The sequence below is a fragment of the Rhipicephalus microplus genome, unplaced genomic scaffold (assembly GCF_043290135.1).
Source record: "Rhipicephalus microplus isolate Deutch F79 unplaced genomic scaffold, USDA_Rmic scaffold_12, whole genome shotgun sequence".
In the NCBI taxonomy this organism is placed as follows: domain Eukaryota; kingdom Metazoa; phylum Arthropoda; class Arachnida; order Ixodida; family Ixodidae; genus Rhipicephalus; species Rhipicephalus microplus.
The window spans coordinates 23310882-23326083 of record NW_027464585.1 but is presented as its reverse complement, the minus strand read 5'-3'; the positions used below and the strand labels follow the sequence as shown (position 1 = coordinate 23326083).

General features: G+C 44.2%; 1 protein-coding gene across 3 annotated transcripts in view; it reads left to right on the top strand.

Annotated features, from left to right (window-relative positions):
* Positions 1 to 15202, top strand: part of KrT95D (phosphofurin acidic cluster sorting protein KrT95D) — a 296804-nt gene that overhangs the window by 197527 nt on the left and 84075 nt on the right. For all 3 annotated transcript variants that reach the window (XM_075882410.1, XM_037418020.2, XM_037418021.2), the window contains one exon: positions 7155 to 7278. In XM_075882410.1, coding sequence (XP_075738525.1) covers positions 7155 to 7278 — 124 coding nt within the window. The remainder of the gene's footprint in view (positions 1 to 7154; positions 7279 to 15202) is intronic.

Below are 15202 nucleotides of genomic sequence, written 5' to 3'. Positions count from 1 at the left end.
ATTGTCGCAATGCATGAGACATGTCTGAGTCATCGCACCTGTTACAAAAAACACAGATGTGCGTAAGAGCTCCTGTAGAATTCTGTTTTTTGTAAGGTATCTGACCTTGAAACCTTCATCCCAGTTTAGTGTTAATCGCTAGTGGGCTTGGATTGTGCTCGTATGGGCTAACTTGGTTGAGCCTAAATTTCAATATCTGATCTGCTTCTACAAGGAAGCTAATTCCAGCCTTTGCTTTTAATCCATGAATAGCTATCAGATCTCGGCTGCTGACCTGCAGGTCGCGGATTCGAATCCTGGCTGCGGCGGCTGCATTTCCGATGGAGGCGGAAATGTTGTAGGCCTGTGTGCTCAGATTTGGGTGCACGTTAAAGAACCCCAGGTGGTCGAAATTTCCGGAGTCCTCCACTACGGCGTCTCTCATAATCGTATGGTAGTTTTGGGACGTTAAACCCCACATATCTATCAACTGTCAGATCAGCAATAGGCTTCCTTTAATATAGCACCTTTTGCCCAAACTTGTTCGTTGAGGGAAGTTGCAGCAGCTGCTCGCAGATACATGGAATTTCTGTGGCTTCTGAATGGTCATAATGAATGGTCATATGAATGGTCATATTGGTTCGTCACCGTCGCCTTTAAAATGTTTGGTCGTCTTTTTGGTGCTGCACTCGTTCCTCCAAATGCCATTACATTCATTTCAATGGTGCTATGTTGGTAAGTTCAATCTCTTGGATAGCCCCACCGCGGTGGTCTGGCGGCTAAGGTACTCGGCTGCTGACCCACCGGTCGCGGGATCGAATCACGGCTGCGGCGGCTGCATTTCCGATGGAGGCGGAAATGTTGTAGGCGCCTGTGCTCAGATTTGGGCGCACGTTAAAGAACCCCAGGTCGTCGAAATCTCCGAAGCCCTCCACTACGGCGTCTCTGATAATCATATGGTGGTTTTGGGACGTTAAACCCCACAAATTAATCAATCTTTTGGATATGTCTTCTCCAATGAAAATTCGTTGACTTCCATATCTAAATACACCTCTAATGAAGCGGGACTCAGATTGGTTTATCAACCACGCTCAGAACGTCTATAGCATAACTAAGTTCTCAGTATTTTTCAATGACGACCTGTTAGTTTTGAGATGTAAGCTAAGGGTCCTTGCTTCGTTTGAGCACTGCTTCTGGGGGTATTGAAGGTTGCAAACAACCATTGTGTGTCATCTGTTGCACTTTGAATACATCGAACAGCGACGGCATTCTTTAGAACGATGCCCCTTGCTTGTACGTTTGAAACATCTGTCGGCCTTGGCTAAGCGGCCCTTTTTCTCATCTATGTTAATGTCGAAAGAGCATGACTTCGTAGCATGGTTTGAAGAAAGACAAAAACAGCAGGTACCTTTCCGATTTTTTGCGTGGTTGCTTAGAGCAGATGTCGTAGGCAAAACGTTGTGATGCGCCCCTTGTCAATGATATTGTCACGGGGCCGTGTTGGGGAGCAAGCGACCAGACTGTAGGTCCAAGAGGAAACTGTTTAATAGGCTGAACTTGCGGCTGGTGAAGGGAAAGTCAGATCTGAGCGATACTCACTGGCACTGATAGTGGCGAACAGAGCGTCGACCGTCAATCAACTGACAGGAGGCAAAAGGCGTTGGTATTTATACATGTGCTGTCGAATATTCCAGTCTCATCACTGCTCGTCGTGCAAGCTCTGGAATAATCTCGGCTGTTTGTGTCTTGTGCACAATCTTAACAGAACGATCTGCAATAATTGCTAACCTTCTCGAACAGTGAGGCCCAGTTAGCGCTGAGCATTTTGTCGGGCTGTGTGTGCAAAAAGCGAATGAAACAGGAGTGAAAATGAGGAACGCACATGGCCTTATCAGGGGATCCTGACCATAGGTTTGACACCTATGGTCACACACTTCTCTCATGAGCCTCCACCTCCAAGCCGACGTTATCGAGAAGCTCGTGAAGTTCCATTTCCAATGTTTCAAGAGTTTCGATGTTCGTCTGGTGGGTTTGTTGCTTGAAGTACTCCACCAAGAGATTGCCGAGGATCGCTTTTGTGAGTACCTCGACGGGCATGGCGGGATAAGAAAGCTTCGAGCATCTGTGCGCATTAAGTCTTCTGATGTTGTTATAGATGCTGTCCAATAGGTTGCACAACGAAGCCACATCGCAGCACGACTTTGTTGACTTGAGCTTTGGCAGTTCTTCCAAGTATTGTTTGATTGTCTTTTTGTTCCTAAATCGATTTCTTAGAAGCGTGATAGTCTTCGTAGGACCCTTCTGTGGCTTTAATGCCATCGATGGCCTTTGATACCTGTCCAGTTAGTAGGCTCCTCAAATAGTGGAACAGTTCGATGTTTGTGAGACTCGAGTTTTCGGGAACAGTGTGCTTGAACATGCCCCAGAAAGGTTGCCACTGCGTTAAGCTTTTGTTGAAGGGAAGCATCAGAAGTTTAGGAAGACGAGAGCTGACAAGCCCGTGTCTTCTTACAGTGGAGATACCTTCGTTCTAAATGTTGTTGGTTGCAGCACTGACATAGATCGTGGACGGTGACGCCTTGAACTCCTCCATGTGGTAACTGAGCAACGACAGTGTAGCAAAAGCGTAGTCCTCATGTACTGCTACAGAGGCATACGTAATTTTCTGCAACTTGACTGTCAATGAGTGGTGCTTCAAACTCTAAGTTGAGTGCTCGCAAGCCTTTATTGCATGCTTTTAGCCTGCCGTACATCACATTAAGATCCGCTGAAGTGAAATGGTTGGAGTCAATGAGCTTCCGTGCTTCATTGCGTAAATGCATGTGCAGAGCTCGCTGAGTCATTCACTGTCTTTTGATATGCTCCATCTTTGCTGCAGGCAAAGTCCTTTCATAGGGTTGCTCAGATCGCAGAGTCTTGGATTTGTCAGCACTATAAATAGTAGAACGAAGGTGTCTTTGCCGGTAGACTAGAGTGAAACATAAGTTTAATAATTCAGACAGATGAGAAATTCATCCATGCTAAGATAACGTTCGATTCGGCACACTATGTGCTAGCTCTCCTATCGTGCCCACACTTCGTACTGTTCTTTCTTGAATAAATATTTAACAAAACCACTCCACTGATAAAAACCGTTCTCCATTGTTGTTTGATTTAGAGCTGTGTGTATACTGTTTTCCAATACAGCTCCTTCTAAGCCTGCCGTCAAGGGCTTTGTAGCAGCCGGGCCAAAGCTCCATATGTTTGCAACTTTGCGCAGCATGGTCTTGACTTGACCAGATGTCATTGGCAGTGTACATTCTTTGCTGTCCGGCACATCTGTATCACTATCTTCTGCTTGCTTCTCTTTCTACAGCATTCTTACAATGTTTTCATCAGAAATGTCTTCCGCTACAGAAGGGTTGTTCTAGAATGCCAGACTTCTGGAATGTGCCAACATCTTTCTCTGTGTCTCCCTGCTAGAGATCAAAACCCACTTTGCGAAAGCACCCTATCACGATGCTCCTCTGGATATCTTTCCACCAGCTTGTCAACATCACAATCGCAGTTCTTGCATTGATTGCTATTTTGCGCTTTTAGAACATGTCGAACAGCAGCCGTTGAACAAGTTGAGCTGTGTACTTGATTTGGCTGTGCTAATCACCTCTTGATCAAGGGGCTGTAGCACAGTTGTGCAGCCTGGTGGGAAACTTTACATAAATAACGAGTCGCTTAATGACAGGCCATTCACAAAATATATTTGTAAGAGCAGTTGCAGCGCTGGCCAGTCCGGCTCTGAGCTCGAGCAGCAAGTGACCTTCATCCTCTTCATCGGACATCACGCGTCGCCAATATGCTTTCCGGCAGCCCACATGTTGCATGACCCCCGTCGGCAAAGGCGCTGTCTCAAGGCATCTAGACATCAGGGTCATTGGGCGAGCGGTACTGCTTCAGGCGTGCGACTTGGACAATGTCACTGGCCTGAGGTGAGAGGTGGATGAAGATGACGTGGAAGCAGGAGGGATTTGATAAGTAACAGCAGTCACTGCACAAAGCACTCGGTATGAACCTGTGTACCGTGAGAGCAGTTTGTGAGACAAGCCAGCATGCCTAGTCGAAGACCACAGCAACACCTACGAACCGTGCTAAAAGTGCACCTCGCAGTGTCGTTAATCATACCGACGCTCTTGGTTTTTTTGGAAGGTCAGAAGGTGAGTACGAGTGGCTCCACATGCATGGGCGGTCCGGTTGATGACATTCAGGGCATATAAACGGTTAGCGATTGTTTCAAGAAGTACGGTTTCCAACGGCAGCTTGCATCGGAAGATGCAGAGCGCTGCACAAAGACCCGGTGGCGTACGCGTCAGACATCGACGATGACATTGATGAGGAGTTCTCCTCCACTGGCACATATGCACCCATCACCGAGTTCGTCTCGATAGATGACAACGTCCTGTCTTGCAAGCCCCAAAGTGTCAGTGATATTGTCGCAGCGGGGGTGGCGGGCGACGCAGCCGAGAAGGAAGGGTACGAGGCACTGTAAGACAGCGGCGACAACTTCACCGAAGCCCTTGCTGAACTGATAGCTTTACAAAGCTTCTTTTGCAAGAAAAACTATGAAAATGTGGACAAGGGTGTGGTGAAGAAGCAATGATGACAGACAGCAGCAGGAAATTAGTATGTTTTTTGAAAAATAATTGTTTTTTGCCATTATATCTCTATATGGACTTCTCAGCCTCAATTTTTGTTGGATTCAAATCGCACATTTTCTCTGATCATACATTTATCTTCCACAATTTTTTTGGGCAATGTATTAATGAGGTTCTACTGTATAGCAGTGCCGTGTCTTTTTTGGGTGCCCGAGGATTGCGATCACGAGTAGTGTAAATGAGGTGCACGTCTTTTGGAAGTTACTGCGACCTGAAAAGGAAAAAATCTCGAAGACTTGCATAAGCAACTCTGTGTATGTCGGCTTTGTCGGCATACAATGGAGGCTATTCTGAAGTGCTAAAAAAGCCAGTAAAACAGCCTCTCAGGGCAGCCCGAAGAATTCATTCATTGAAGAAAAATTGCACTTCCTTTTCAATTTTTTCTAATCATCAAAATATGCTTGTGCTACAGTTTTATTGTGAAAATGTGATAGCAAAAGATATATTTATGAACTCATGAAATTGAGTACCCGTTAAATTAGTACAAATACTCCTCTTGAAAGCATGGTTTTTATCAAGCTGAGTCAAGTGAATGCTTTTCCTGTTTCTTTCTTCCCCATTATAAGTTTACTCCATTCAGTGTTTTCAAGAAATATATTTGGGTCCACTTGGCATGTTAGCATTTGGTTTTTGGGGACACTTCTGATATGCAAACAAATGATCATAGCCCTTTCGAGTTCGTCTTCTATAGGGATAATCTACTGTAACTCAAATGTGATTTGAACCGAATTAGCATACTTTAATATTTGTTTGAATATATGAAGCATTCCCATTGTGGTACATTGAACATTTGTGAGTAAGCCAATTTCAGGGTGGGATTTCACTGGCAAATGTTCAATATACCATAACCTTTCTTCTTATAGGTTTAGAACATCTATTTTGTTGCACTGCAATCAGATAGGGTTTCAAATAATTGTGACATGTAATTTAATTTGTAACTATTTTAGTTTAGAGAAAGGCTTGCTCCCCAAAAGGCACATGAAATATATTGTATTTTAAAGAATTACACTCACTTTATACAAGAAAAATAATTGCATGTTTGAAGTCTGCTCACAAATATAGATAAGCTCACCAAGTTTTATCAACATTCATCAAAAAATTTAAAAAATAATTTCTAAGTGCCGTACGTAAAGGAGGACTGACACAAAAACTTTGCATGTTTTTTTTTTTTTTATTGGTAGGTAGCCTATGACGCACTTATCATGGCTGGAAAACCAATTTGCATAAGTGCGTAATGTTTATTTATAATTTAGAGACATTTTTACATTACCCAGTTTCACTTTCGGTTTCAAAGAGCACCAAGCTAGGCAGGAGAAGTACCTGGTGCAAGGTAAACACTGCTGGCCACATGACCAAGTAAAACTGTGACATGGGCGCCGCGTGCGAGAGTATGTGTGAGCAAGCACTGCCCTCACTGCCAAAACAATGCAAGGGGCGTGCCAGCTACCATTGCATACAAACTCGTGACATAGGTTTGTTAACATTGCCCCAGGTATAATGTCTGCCTCTTGAGGAACTCCACATCTCGTTCATTTTGAATGTCGTGCACTTCGAAATTGATTTTCAATATGTTTTAGACCATATTTGCTCCTGATATCTCGTAGATGTAATAATACTGATTGTTGGCCTAGTTGGTACTTGCTTAATGGCATGCTTTGGCCACAAATAGCGCAAACAAAAAGTAAAGGAACACTCAACGACAAGCAAGCGCAAACAAAAAGTAAAGGAACACTCAACGACAAGCACAAGCGGCATTTTCAACTAAAGTAGATCGACCGCAAACACAGACTTAAGTAACAACATACAGACATGCGCAGTCTTCACACAGCCTTATGCTATCCAGCTATCAATCTCTTCTCTGATAAGTACAACATCACTGACAGTTCACTGATACACCTTTTACCTTTATTTTTAATGTAATAAGCTTCCATCAACTCACGCGCAGTTTTATACCTACTTCTGCCTAGACTCCTAAACTCATTAAAACGTGGTACACACCCGCAGGCTTTATAATGCATAGGCAAATAGCTTTAATTCATGCTCCCAACCCGTTCATTAATACAGTACTGAAAGTCCCCATGTACGAGGTGCCACAAGACAGGGGAATCTCATAAACAATGCCTTTGGCACATTTCCTGTAAATCGTGCTATGTTTCTTACCGCATCTCTGACGGCTCGCCTCCGCCCCCTGAGCAGTTCTTGGGCAAAGCTGAGCCAGTGTTACGGGCATGGAAAAGGCAACAGGTACTCTATACTGGCTTGTTACCTTTCTCAGGTTGTGGGAGACCTTATGAGCATAAGGAATCACTGCAGGTCTTACGGTTTCAGTTCCTTGTTCCCTCATGGCCACACACGCCATCTCCTAGATGGTGTGTGTGTCTCCACATGAATCTATCTCACTTTTATGTGTTAGTGCTCCTTTAAACATAAACTTGCTGGCTCAGCCCGATGTTTTTTTAAGTTCGGCAATGTCCTTTTTGTTTTCAGTGGATGTGGAGGAATGCCTGGGTAGCTCTCCGCCAGCTGCCGAGAGCACGACACCGCCGTCATCGCCCAGCATAGGAGGCTCTGCTGTGGCCACAGCAGCCCAAATGACCACCTCTGTGACGGGGTCAGTCAAGATTCCACTATATTTCCATGCCACACGCCACGTTGTTTTCTTGTACATTTATTTAACAGTGCATTTGTAAAAGCATGCGTTAACTGTGCAGAGCCATATCCTGGCATGCTAAGCATAATGTTCTAGGCTGCATTGTTCATATGAAAGGGTACAGATGCATGGTGTGGAGACACCAATTACGTGCGGTATTCACGAATTCACATGCAGCATCAAATTTCATTGCATGACTGGTAAGAGCAATCGTTTGAGACTTTGTGTCGCAATGAACATGGTCTCTAAAGACAATGCTGGCCTTAATCACAGTGTTTGATTCGAAATTTTGCCGACAGAATGCGAACTACAGATGGGAGAAACTAAATTGTGTGCTTAGCCCTAAATATCCCTGCCTGAATTGGTGTACTTCACACCGTATAGACACAAAGAGTACAGACATCTGTAGTGTGGATCCTGCTGTTAATACAGTTAAACCTGGACATAACGTAATTGTCGAATTCTTGGGTTTGGTTATGTGCAGGTTCAGTACAAAAATTCGAAAAATTAACACACAAAATAAACAAAAGAAGGCAGAGCTAACCAAAAACACCTATTTTGCTGTAAAAACTGCGCTATTATTGTGATGGAAATTGTATATGGCTACTCTCGGTGCGTTCTTGCTGTCGCCGCCATGTTACATAATCCAAATTGATAACATGCCCCCGCGCATTGTAACTTTCTGAAGCAGGTAAAAGCACACAAGCGCTGCTCAATCAGATATCAAATGAGTCAGCCCATCTCTATTGCCTAGAAGGCAAATACGATAACATCTCCCTGCGTGTTAGCTTTGCCATCGAATTAATAAATAGAAACGAAACCACCTGTATTAAACAAGCATTAAATAATGCGGGAGAGGGGGTCTCTTGAGTAGCAACGGTGAACTTTTATTTCAAGGCTGTGGTCGTGATCGCTGGCGCCCGTACTATCTAAGCAAGCATCAGTGTGCTTCTAACATGTAGAGACTGTATGAAAAGAGCACTTCTTCCTGGAGTGGCCATACTTGCTTACAGCAGCGTTAGGAGTTCCACAATATCTGATTCAAAAGATTTGGCTGCCACCCTCACTTCGTATAAGATGGCAGTCTGTTGCTATCGCATTCATTGCATTGCATTCAACGTGCCATCGTGTTGTTGTCTGAGCTACTCGGCTTATCTGCGGCTACGGTCCATTGAACTTGTGGTGCAAATAGAAACGCGCAACGCTTTAACCTCCGATGATCCGTCATTGTCAACGTGGTCTCGGAGGGTGTCTATTACAGGGATGGAAGTGCTGCACCATTTGTACCATTCTACATCTAGTATGGCATCTGGTGGCATCTAGCACTCTTCTCAGTCGGTGCAAGTGCTGCTAGAAGGTAAAAGAAAATAACTACTACAGTTAAACCTGGATATAACGAAGTTGACCAATTCCTGGAAAAGTTTGTTATAACGAGGATTTCGTTATATGCAGGTTCGCTACGAGAAATATAAAAATGAATTCACAAATAAAGCAAAAGGGGAACTGAAGGCAGAGCTATCCCAAAACACCTATTTGGCAGGAAAAAATGTGAGATTCAGGAGTGGGTAAAAGCGCTCCAGCACTGTTGAAGCAGAGGTCAAATGAGCTTGCAATTTTCTATCGCTTAGAGGGCTCATACGATAACATCTCTGTTGTAACTTGACTCTGGAAGATGGGAATCAGGCGAACTTGATAGCAGGAACTCACTGCTTTATTTGACAAGGATCAAATCAGTACAAGGATTACAACACATAATACAGTACATAACACAAATGATACAGATAGGCTTTTTATAGCCTACGCCAGAGTCTTACATCATAGATACGTGCCTTGAAGGCACGCAGGCAGTCAGCACAGTGGTTGCACCAATCTTATCACTGATAGCATCCAGCTGCCATCATACATGCCATTATTCATATAAGGATCCCATTCCTCAGCCAAAGTGCGCCAAACGAGATTTGCTGTGCTAACCTGATAAAATTGACATAAACTGCGCCAAACCGTCTATCTCAGGGGTCCACAATCTGTAGGCTGCAGGCCGCATGCGGCTCGCAGGGCAGTTTTATGCAGCTCCCGGAATGACGTCAGAAATCTCAAAATCGCTAAACACTTTAATTGCGGCAGTATTTAAATAGCAATAATATTGTTTTAATTACTGGAGACAGAAGTCGTCCTTAATGAGATAATTCTTTACCTTTCTGCAAACAGGCTGTTGCCGCTTTCAAAAATTGGCCGCCAGTACTTCTGCGGAGCAATGAAATTCAGCCTCATTCTGCAGCGGGACCGCAACCAAAGCTCCGATGAGCGCAACTATAGCAGAAGCCTAGAGATATGTCACTGTTCACAACGGTGATTGCAGTGGTTTTAGTTCTGCACTCACGTATGCCAATGCCATATATATGTACTCTAATTGCAAACGAAACCCGGTTGCAGCAAAGAATACCGCATTTACTCACCTAATGAATGCACTTTTGTTTCTTGAAAAATTGTAGCAAAGTTGGGGATGTGTTTATTATGCGGGGCAGATTTTATGAAATCTTTTTTGGATAGAGCAAAAAATGCTGTAATACAAAAAAGATAATTAGGTTGCTTAGCTTTTTGCATACGCGTAGACTGTTTAGAAACAGGTTCTTCGCTGCACTTTCCTCATTTTCGGGGGTTGTTGTTGCTATCTTCTGCAAGCTGTCCCCGTGCCGCCCGCGTACGCCATAAAAGCGTTTTGCGACTATCTTTTTTCGCAATCTTTTAACTGCAATAGTGGTATCTGCTGTGATCTCGAGGGGCTCCCAGAAGCGTGCGCTAGGACACACTTTGCCAACTTCGCGGCAACCTCGCACGACGACGCTGTTGTCATTGTAGCAAGGAGCGAACATTGGAGCAAGCTACCTCCAAAAGATCAAAACAAACCTCCGATAAGAAGATTAACCACAAAATATGGCCGCCACCTCACTTCCACGTGAGAAGTTTCTGAATGTGCGGTGAACAAGCGTAGTGAGTATCGGGGATGTTGTGGAAATCGTCCCGATCTTTTCTGGGTGACAAGCCATTTTTTCTAGTTTTCTAGAAACCTGAGACGCGTTAGCCACGAATGACTCTTTGCAGCAGCAAATCCTGTCATCGTCGCTCGAAAATAGCTTGCACGTCCTTGGGCCTTAAAAATTAGTATTTGCAGGAAGCGATCGTCGGGCCGTGCGGGCAGATTCGTGACCCTCGCTTACTCTTGCCCGCTGTGTGCTTATCAGCTGCGATGTCTCTACACACGCATTCGTGAATTTCGCTGAAACGCGCAGATAAAAAAGACAAGAGATGTGCCGCGCACAGATAGAAAGGTAAACAATACTGCACCCGGCAACAGGGAGGAGAGCGAGCCGAAGTAGCCAAGGGTGGTTGGCATAGTAAATAAAGAACTGAAGAGACCCAAAAGGTAAGTAGGCGCCAGGTGTCGGTTAGCGGGACTGCAGGAGATGAATGTAGGGATTGCGTTTATTATGTGAGAAAAAAATCTCAATTTCGACGAATGAAGTTGGGGGTGCGTTTATTATGGGCGTGCACTCATTATGTGAGTATGCACGGTATTTTACATAGGAACAAAGCCAATATGCAACAAGCACGACATATTGTTTATTTTGTAAAATAAAAGAGCAAGAGACCTCAAAAGGCCTCAAGTACATGTTTGATAACCAGATTTTCGCATTCCAAGGACATCAGGCTACCGTTTAAGTTAGAATCTCCTAGAACAACAGTATCCAGCGCATTCAATCAAGTGCACACGCATGTGCACTTGATTTCGTGTTAAGAGCACCACTGTCGAGCAGTGGTAGAGCCCGCGTTCATTTCTCGTGCTGCTTCGTGTTAAGTAGAACCTTGTTATAAGGAAGTGGGGTATGATGAACTAATTAATATAGCGAAGCAATTCTAATTCCCCTTAAAGTTCTCATATTCATTCATGTATCTAGAACTTCGTTTAAATGAAGTGAACATTTCCTCATAATAGACATAATGAACCAGTCTTTGTCCACAACGAGCATTTACTGATCATTTTGGTATACGTCAATTCAATATCTTATAGGGTGCGGCAGTTTACGTATCATCATGACTGCAGTTATTCATAACTCTGGCCTTGCGCTCACTGGGAGCCGCCTGCCAACGCGCGTGGGTGTGTCTCACTGCCTCCCCTTTCCTCAGGAACTAATGGACTCGCCCACGCAGCAACTGCAGCGTGCGCGTCGGTCAGCCTCCCCTCTCCTGTAGAACTCATTGATCCACCCGCGCATCTGACCTCCTCCTCCCTTTGAGCTTCGCATTGGGACGGCGGAGATTATGGCTATGTTCCTTGTCGTTCGCTGTGAAAGAGTAACACCACCTGTATTAGTTTCGCCGCCCGACACGAGATGGACAACAGCAGCGCAGTGGCAAACGTAAGCGCAAGAATATAACAATCGAGCAGAAGTTGGCAATGTTGAAAGCCGTTGAGTCAGGCGCCGAGAAAAAAAAAATAGTTCTGAATATTTCGGCGATGTTTCCAGTGAGGATGCTGCGGACAACCAGGCCCAAACGTCGTGGCAGGCTCTCCTTCACGCCGCCGTTGTGCCTTACATTGCGCATGTACGTCGATGCTGATGCTGAGGCAGGGACAATGAAAGAGTTGTCAGATGTGGAAATTGTGCCCCTGGTGATGAGGGTGCATGACGACAGTGACGAATGTAGCCTAACACCAGAGTATTGTTAGGCTACCCGACGTACCAATGCCCATGCAATCGATGGATGCGACAGACTTGCTGCGATGCTTCTTTGGTGGTGATGACCACGACGACGAACCCAAATTGGCTGCTGAAGCTTAAAAAGCAGTCATCAGCTTGAAAGAGTCGGTGAAAGTCTATTATGCACTATTTTATTCGAAGTGATCTTCCAGCTGGTGTGCCAAATTTGGTGGAAATAAAAATGCATTGTTCTATATTATTTTGCTAGCTTTTTTTTTTTTGCCTTTTGACAGCCGATATTCTCTGCGCGGTGGGCCGCTGTGATATTCAGTGGTGAGTACATTCTCTCTTGCTGGTAGAAATGAATAATGGCTATAACTAACTAATGGTTATAATGAAGTAATTACAACTCCCCTTCAACTTCATTATAACAAGGTTTGACTTATGTCGAAGTGCTCCTAATAATAAGATTACCTGCTCCAAAACTAAATATTTACTGCTGTAAAATGCTTCTAATAGCAAGATTACCTGCTCCAAAAATCTCTGGTACAAAAATTTTACTGCTCCAAAATGCTCCTCATTGCAAGATTACCTGCTCGAAAATGCTCCAAAAGTAAAATTTTAGTGCCCGAAGATGCTCTTAATTGCAACATTAATTGCTTTAAAGTGCACCAAAACTAAAATTTTAATGCTCCAAAGGGCTCCAAAACTAAAATTCGACTGCCCCAAGAAGTGCTCCAATTTGGCAGTCCCCAGTGGGATCACTGTTGATATGTAACATTCTTTTCCTCTTAGACGAAAAGTCATATTACATAAACACTTTTTTTTTTCAATATTACTGTTTAAGTACAAACAACCCCATATGCAATCACTGATTGCCTTTACATAAGTTCATTCGTACATGAACCAGTCCGGCGTCCGTCGAGTATGATTGCTGCGTCGCGGCAACACTGGGGTGGCAGTAGGAGTGGTTGGGGGACAAGCAATTCCCACACGTGTGTTAGTGTTGCTGTCGGGAAAAGATGCCCAATCAGGTTTCACCTTGTGATAACTGGTACTCTCAGGCACTCTGTTCGCTGTCCTCAAATTATTTGCATGTACGAACATTATGCGCTGTTGCACGCTAGCCATAAATGTAATACTAGACACATCTTTGATCACTTTGCCAGGAACCCATTTGATAATTTCACCTCCGACAGATCTCACTATAAGGGCATCCCCCGCAGCAAAAAGTCTATTCGCACCGCGACGTTTGTTAGCAGTGCTTACGGTCCTTTTCATTTTATTTTTCATTGCTTTGGTCATATGTGGTTTCAACAAAGATAGACACATTCACAACTTCTTACCAAGGAACACTCCTCTAGTGGGAATGGTGTATTGTTCTGTAAGAAAAAAGAAAATTATCTACTTTGTGCTGCAAGCTTCTGCTGCAGTCGGTCTTTTGATCAACCAGTAGTGATTTCAACAAAGACTTTTTCACTGTCTGTACAGCCCGCTTGGCTGCACCATTGGATTGAGGGTGGAGTGAAAATGTGTGTGTGTGTTAACGTCATTTTTGTGAAGAAATTTTCGAAACATGGAGCATGTGAACTGGGGACCATATTTCGTGACCGCTTCAACCGGTAGCCTATAAGAAGCGAATGCCGAATGGATGACTTCAACTGTTTTCTGCACACTTTACTGGACATATGTTTGAATTCAACCCATTTGGAGTGCGACTCAACCATGACAAGAAAGGATTTTTCATCTTTTTTCGCGAAGCTAATGTGTACGTGCTTTCAGTTGTTGCAATGCTGCATCTATTGCTGCAATGGATATGGCTGGAACCGAAGCTCAAACACTTTCGCATATTTTGCGTTTTTTACACATTCCTCAAGGTCTTCGTCAGTGTTAGGCCACCACACCATTCCGCGAGCAAGCATCTTCATTTTGGTAATTCCAGGATGCTCTTCATGCAACAGGTCTACGATATTCTGTCGCAATGAACAGGGGATCACTACCCGGTTATCCCAAAGAAGGCAGTCCATATCTAATGAAAGTTTGTACCTTCTGATAAAATATGGCTCTAGAGCTTTGTCGGCTGCTTTTGGCCACCCGTGCCATGTCATTTCACGCACCATTCTCAGCTCTCTGTTTTTATCTGTTTTTTTCGCTACTTCTTTAGCCGTCAGTGACAACTCTGGAACGGGCAAAAAATAGTTCACGGCTTCCTGAGTAGGCACCCGCGACAACGGTAACCTAGACAGCCCGTCTGCATTTCCGATTGAGCTACCCTTTCGGTACTCAGTCGTGTACTGATAACTGGCAAGCAGATTAGACCAGCAGAGAATCCTCGCTGCTGCAACAGAACTTGCATGTTTCTTTGGGTCGAACATGTAGGTGAGTGGCTGATAAATTGTCACAATAGTAAACTGTCTGCCATACAGATATTTATGAAACTTCTGAATGCCGAACACTATTGCAAGTGCTTCTCTTTCAATGTAGGCGTAGTTCTTTTCAGCTGCATTTAGTGTTCGAGAAATGTATGCCGCCGGTCTGTTTTCCCCATTGACCACATGAGAGATAATGGCAGCTACACCACGCGCTGACGCGTCGCTTATTAGCTTCAGTGGTTTTGTTGAATCGTACAGCTCGAAAACCCCGTCACTACACAGAAGTTTTTTGCAACATTGAAAACTTTTTTGCATTCCTTGGACCAACTCCATTGATTTTCTTACCTCAGCAGTGTGCATTGGCCCTAGTGTTTCCGCCAGACATGGCAAGAACTTGGTGTAAAAGCTCAAAAGTCCTAAGGAAGGGCATAGCTCACCTACGTTTTTAGGTTCGGGCTGTTTCAGTACGGCCTCAACTTTTTCTTTTGTCGGCTTCAGCCCTGCACTGCTAATCTCATGCCTGAGATACTTAACGCTGCTCTGACAAAAAAAAATTGCATTTTTTGGCGTTTGCGCAAATGCCATGTTTTTTAAGCTGCTCTAGAACATGTGCAGTGTTTTCTGCTCATTTTTTTCTAGTTTTTCCTGCAATCACAACGTCGTCCAGGTAACACGCGGTCCCCGGAATTTCTTTTAAGATTTGGTTCATGACCGACTGAAACAATGCAGGGGCGCTTGCCACACCGTACAGAAGATGCCTGAATCGAAACAAGCGGAGGTGCGCGTTCACTGTGAGAATTCGTTGCGACCTTT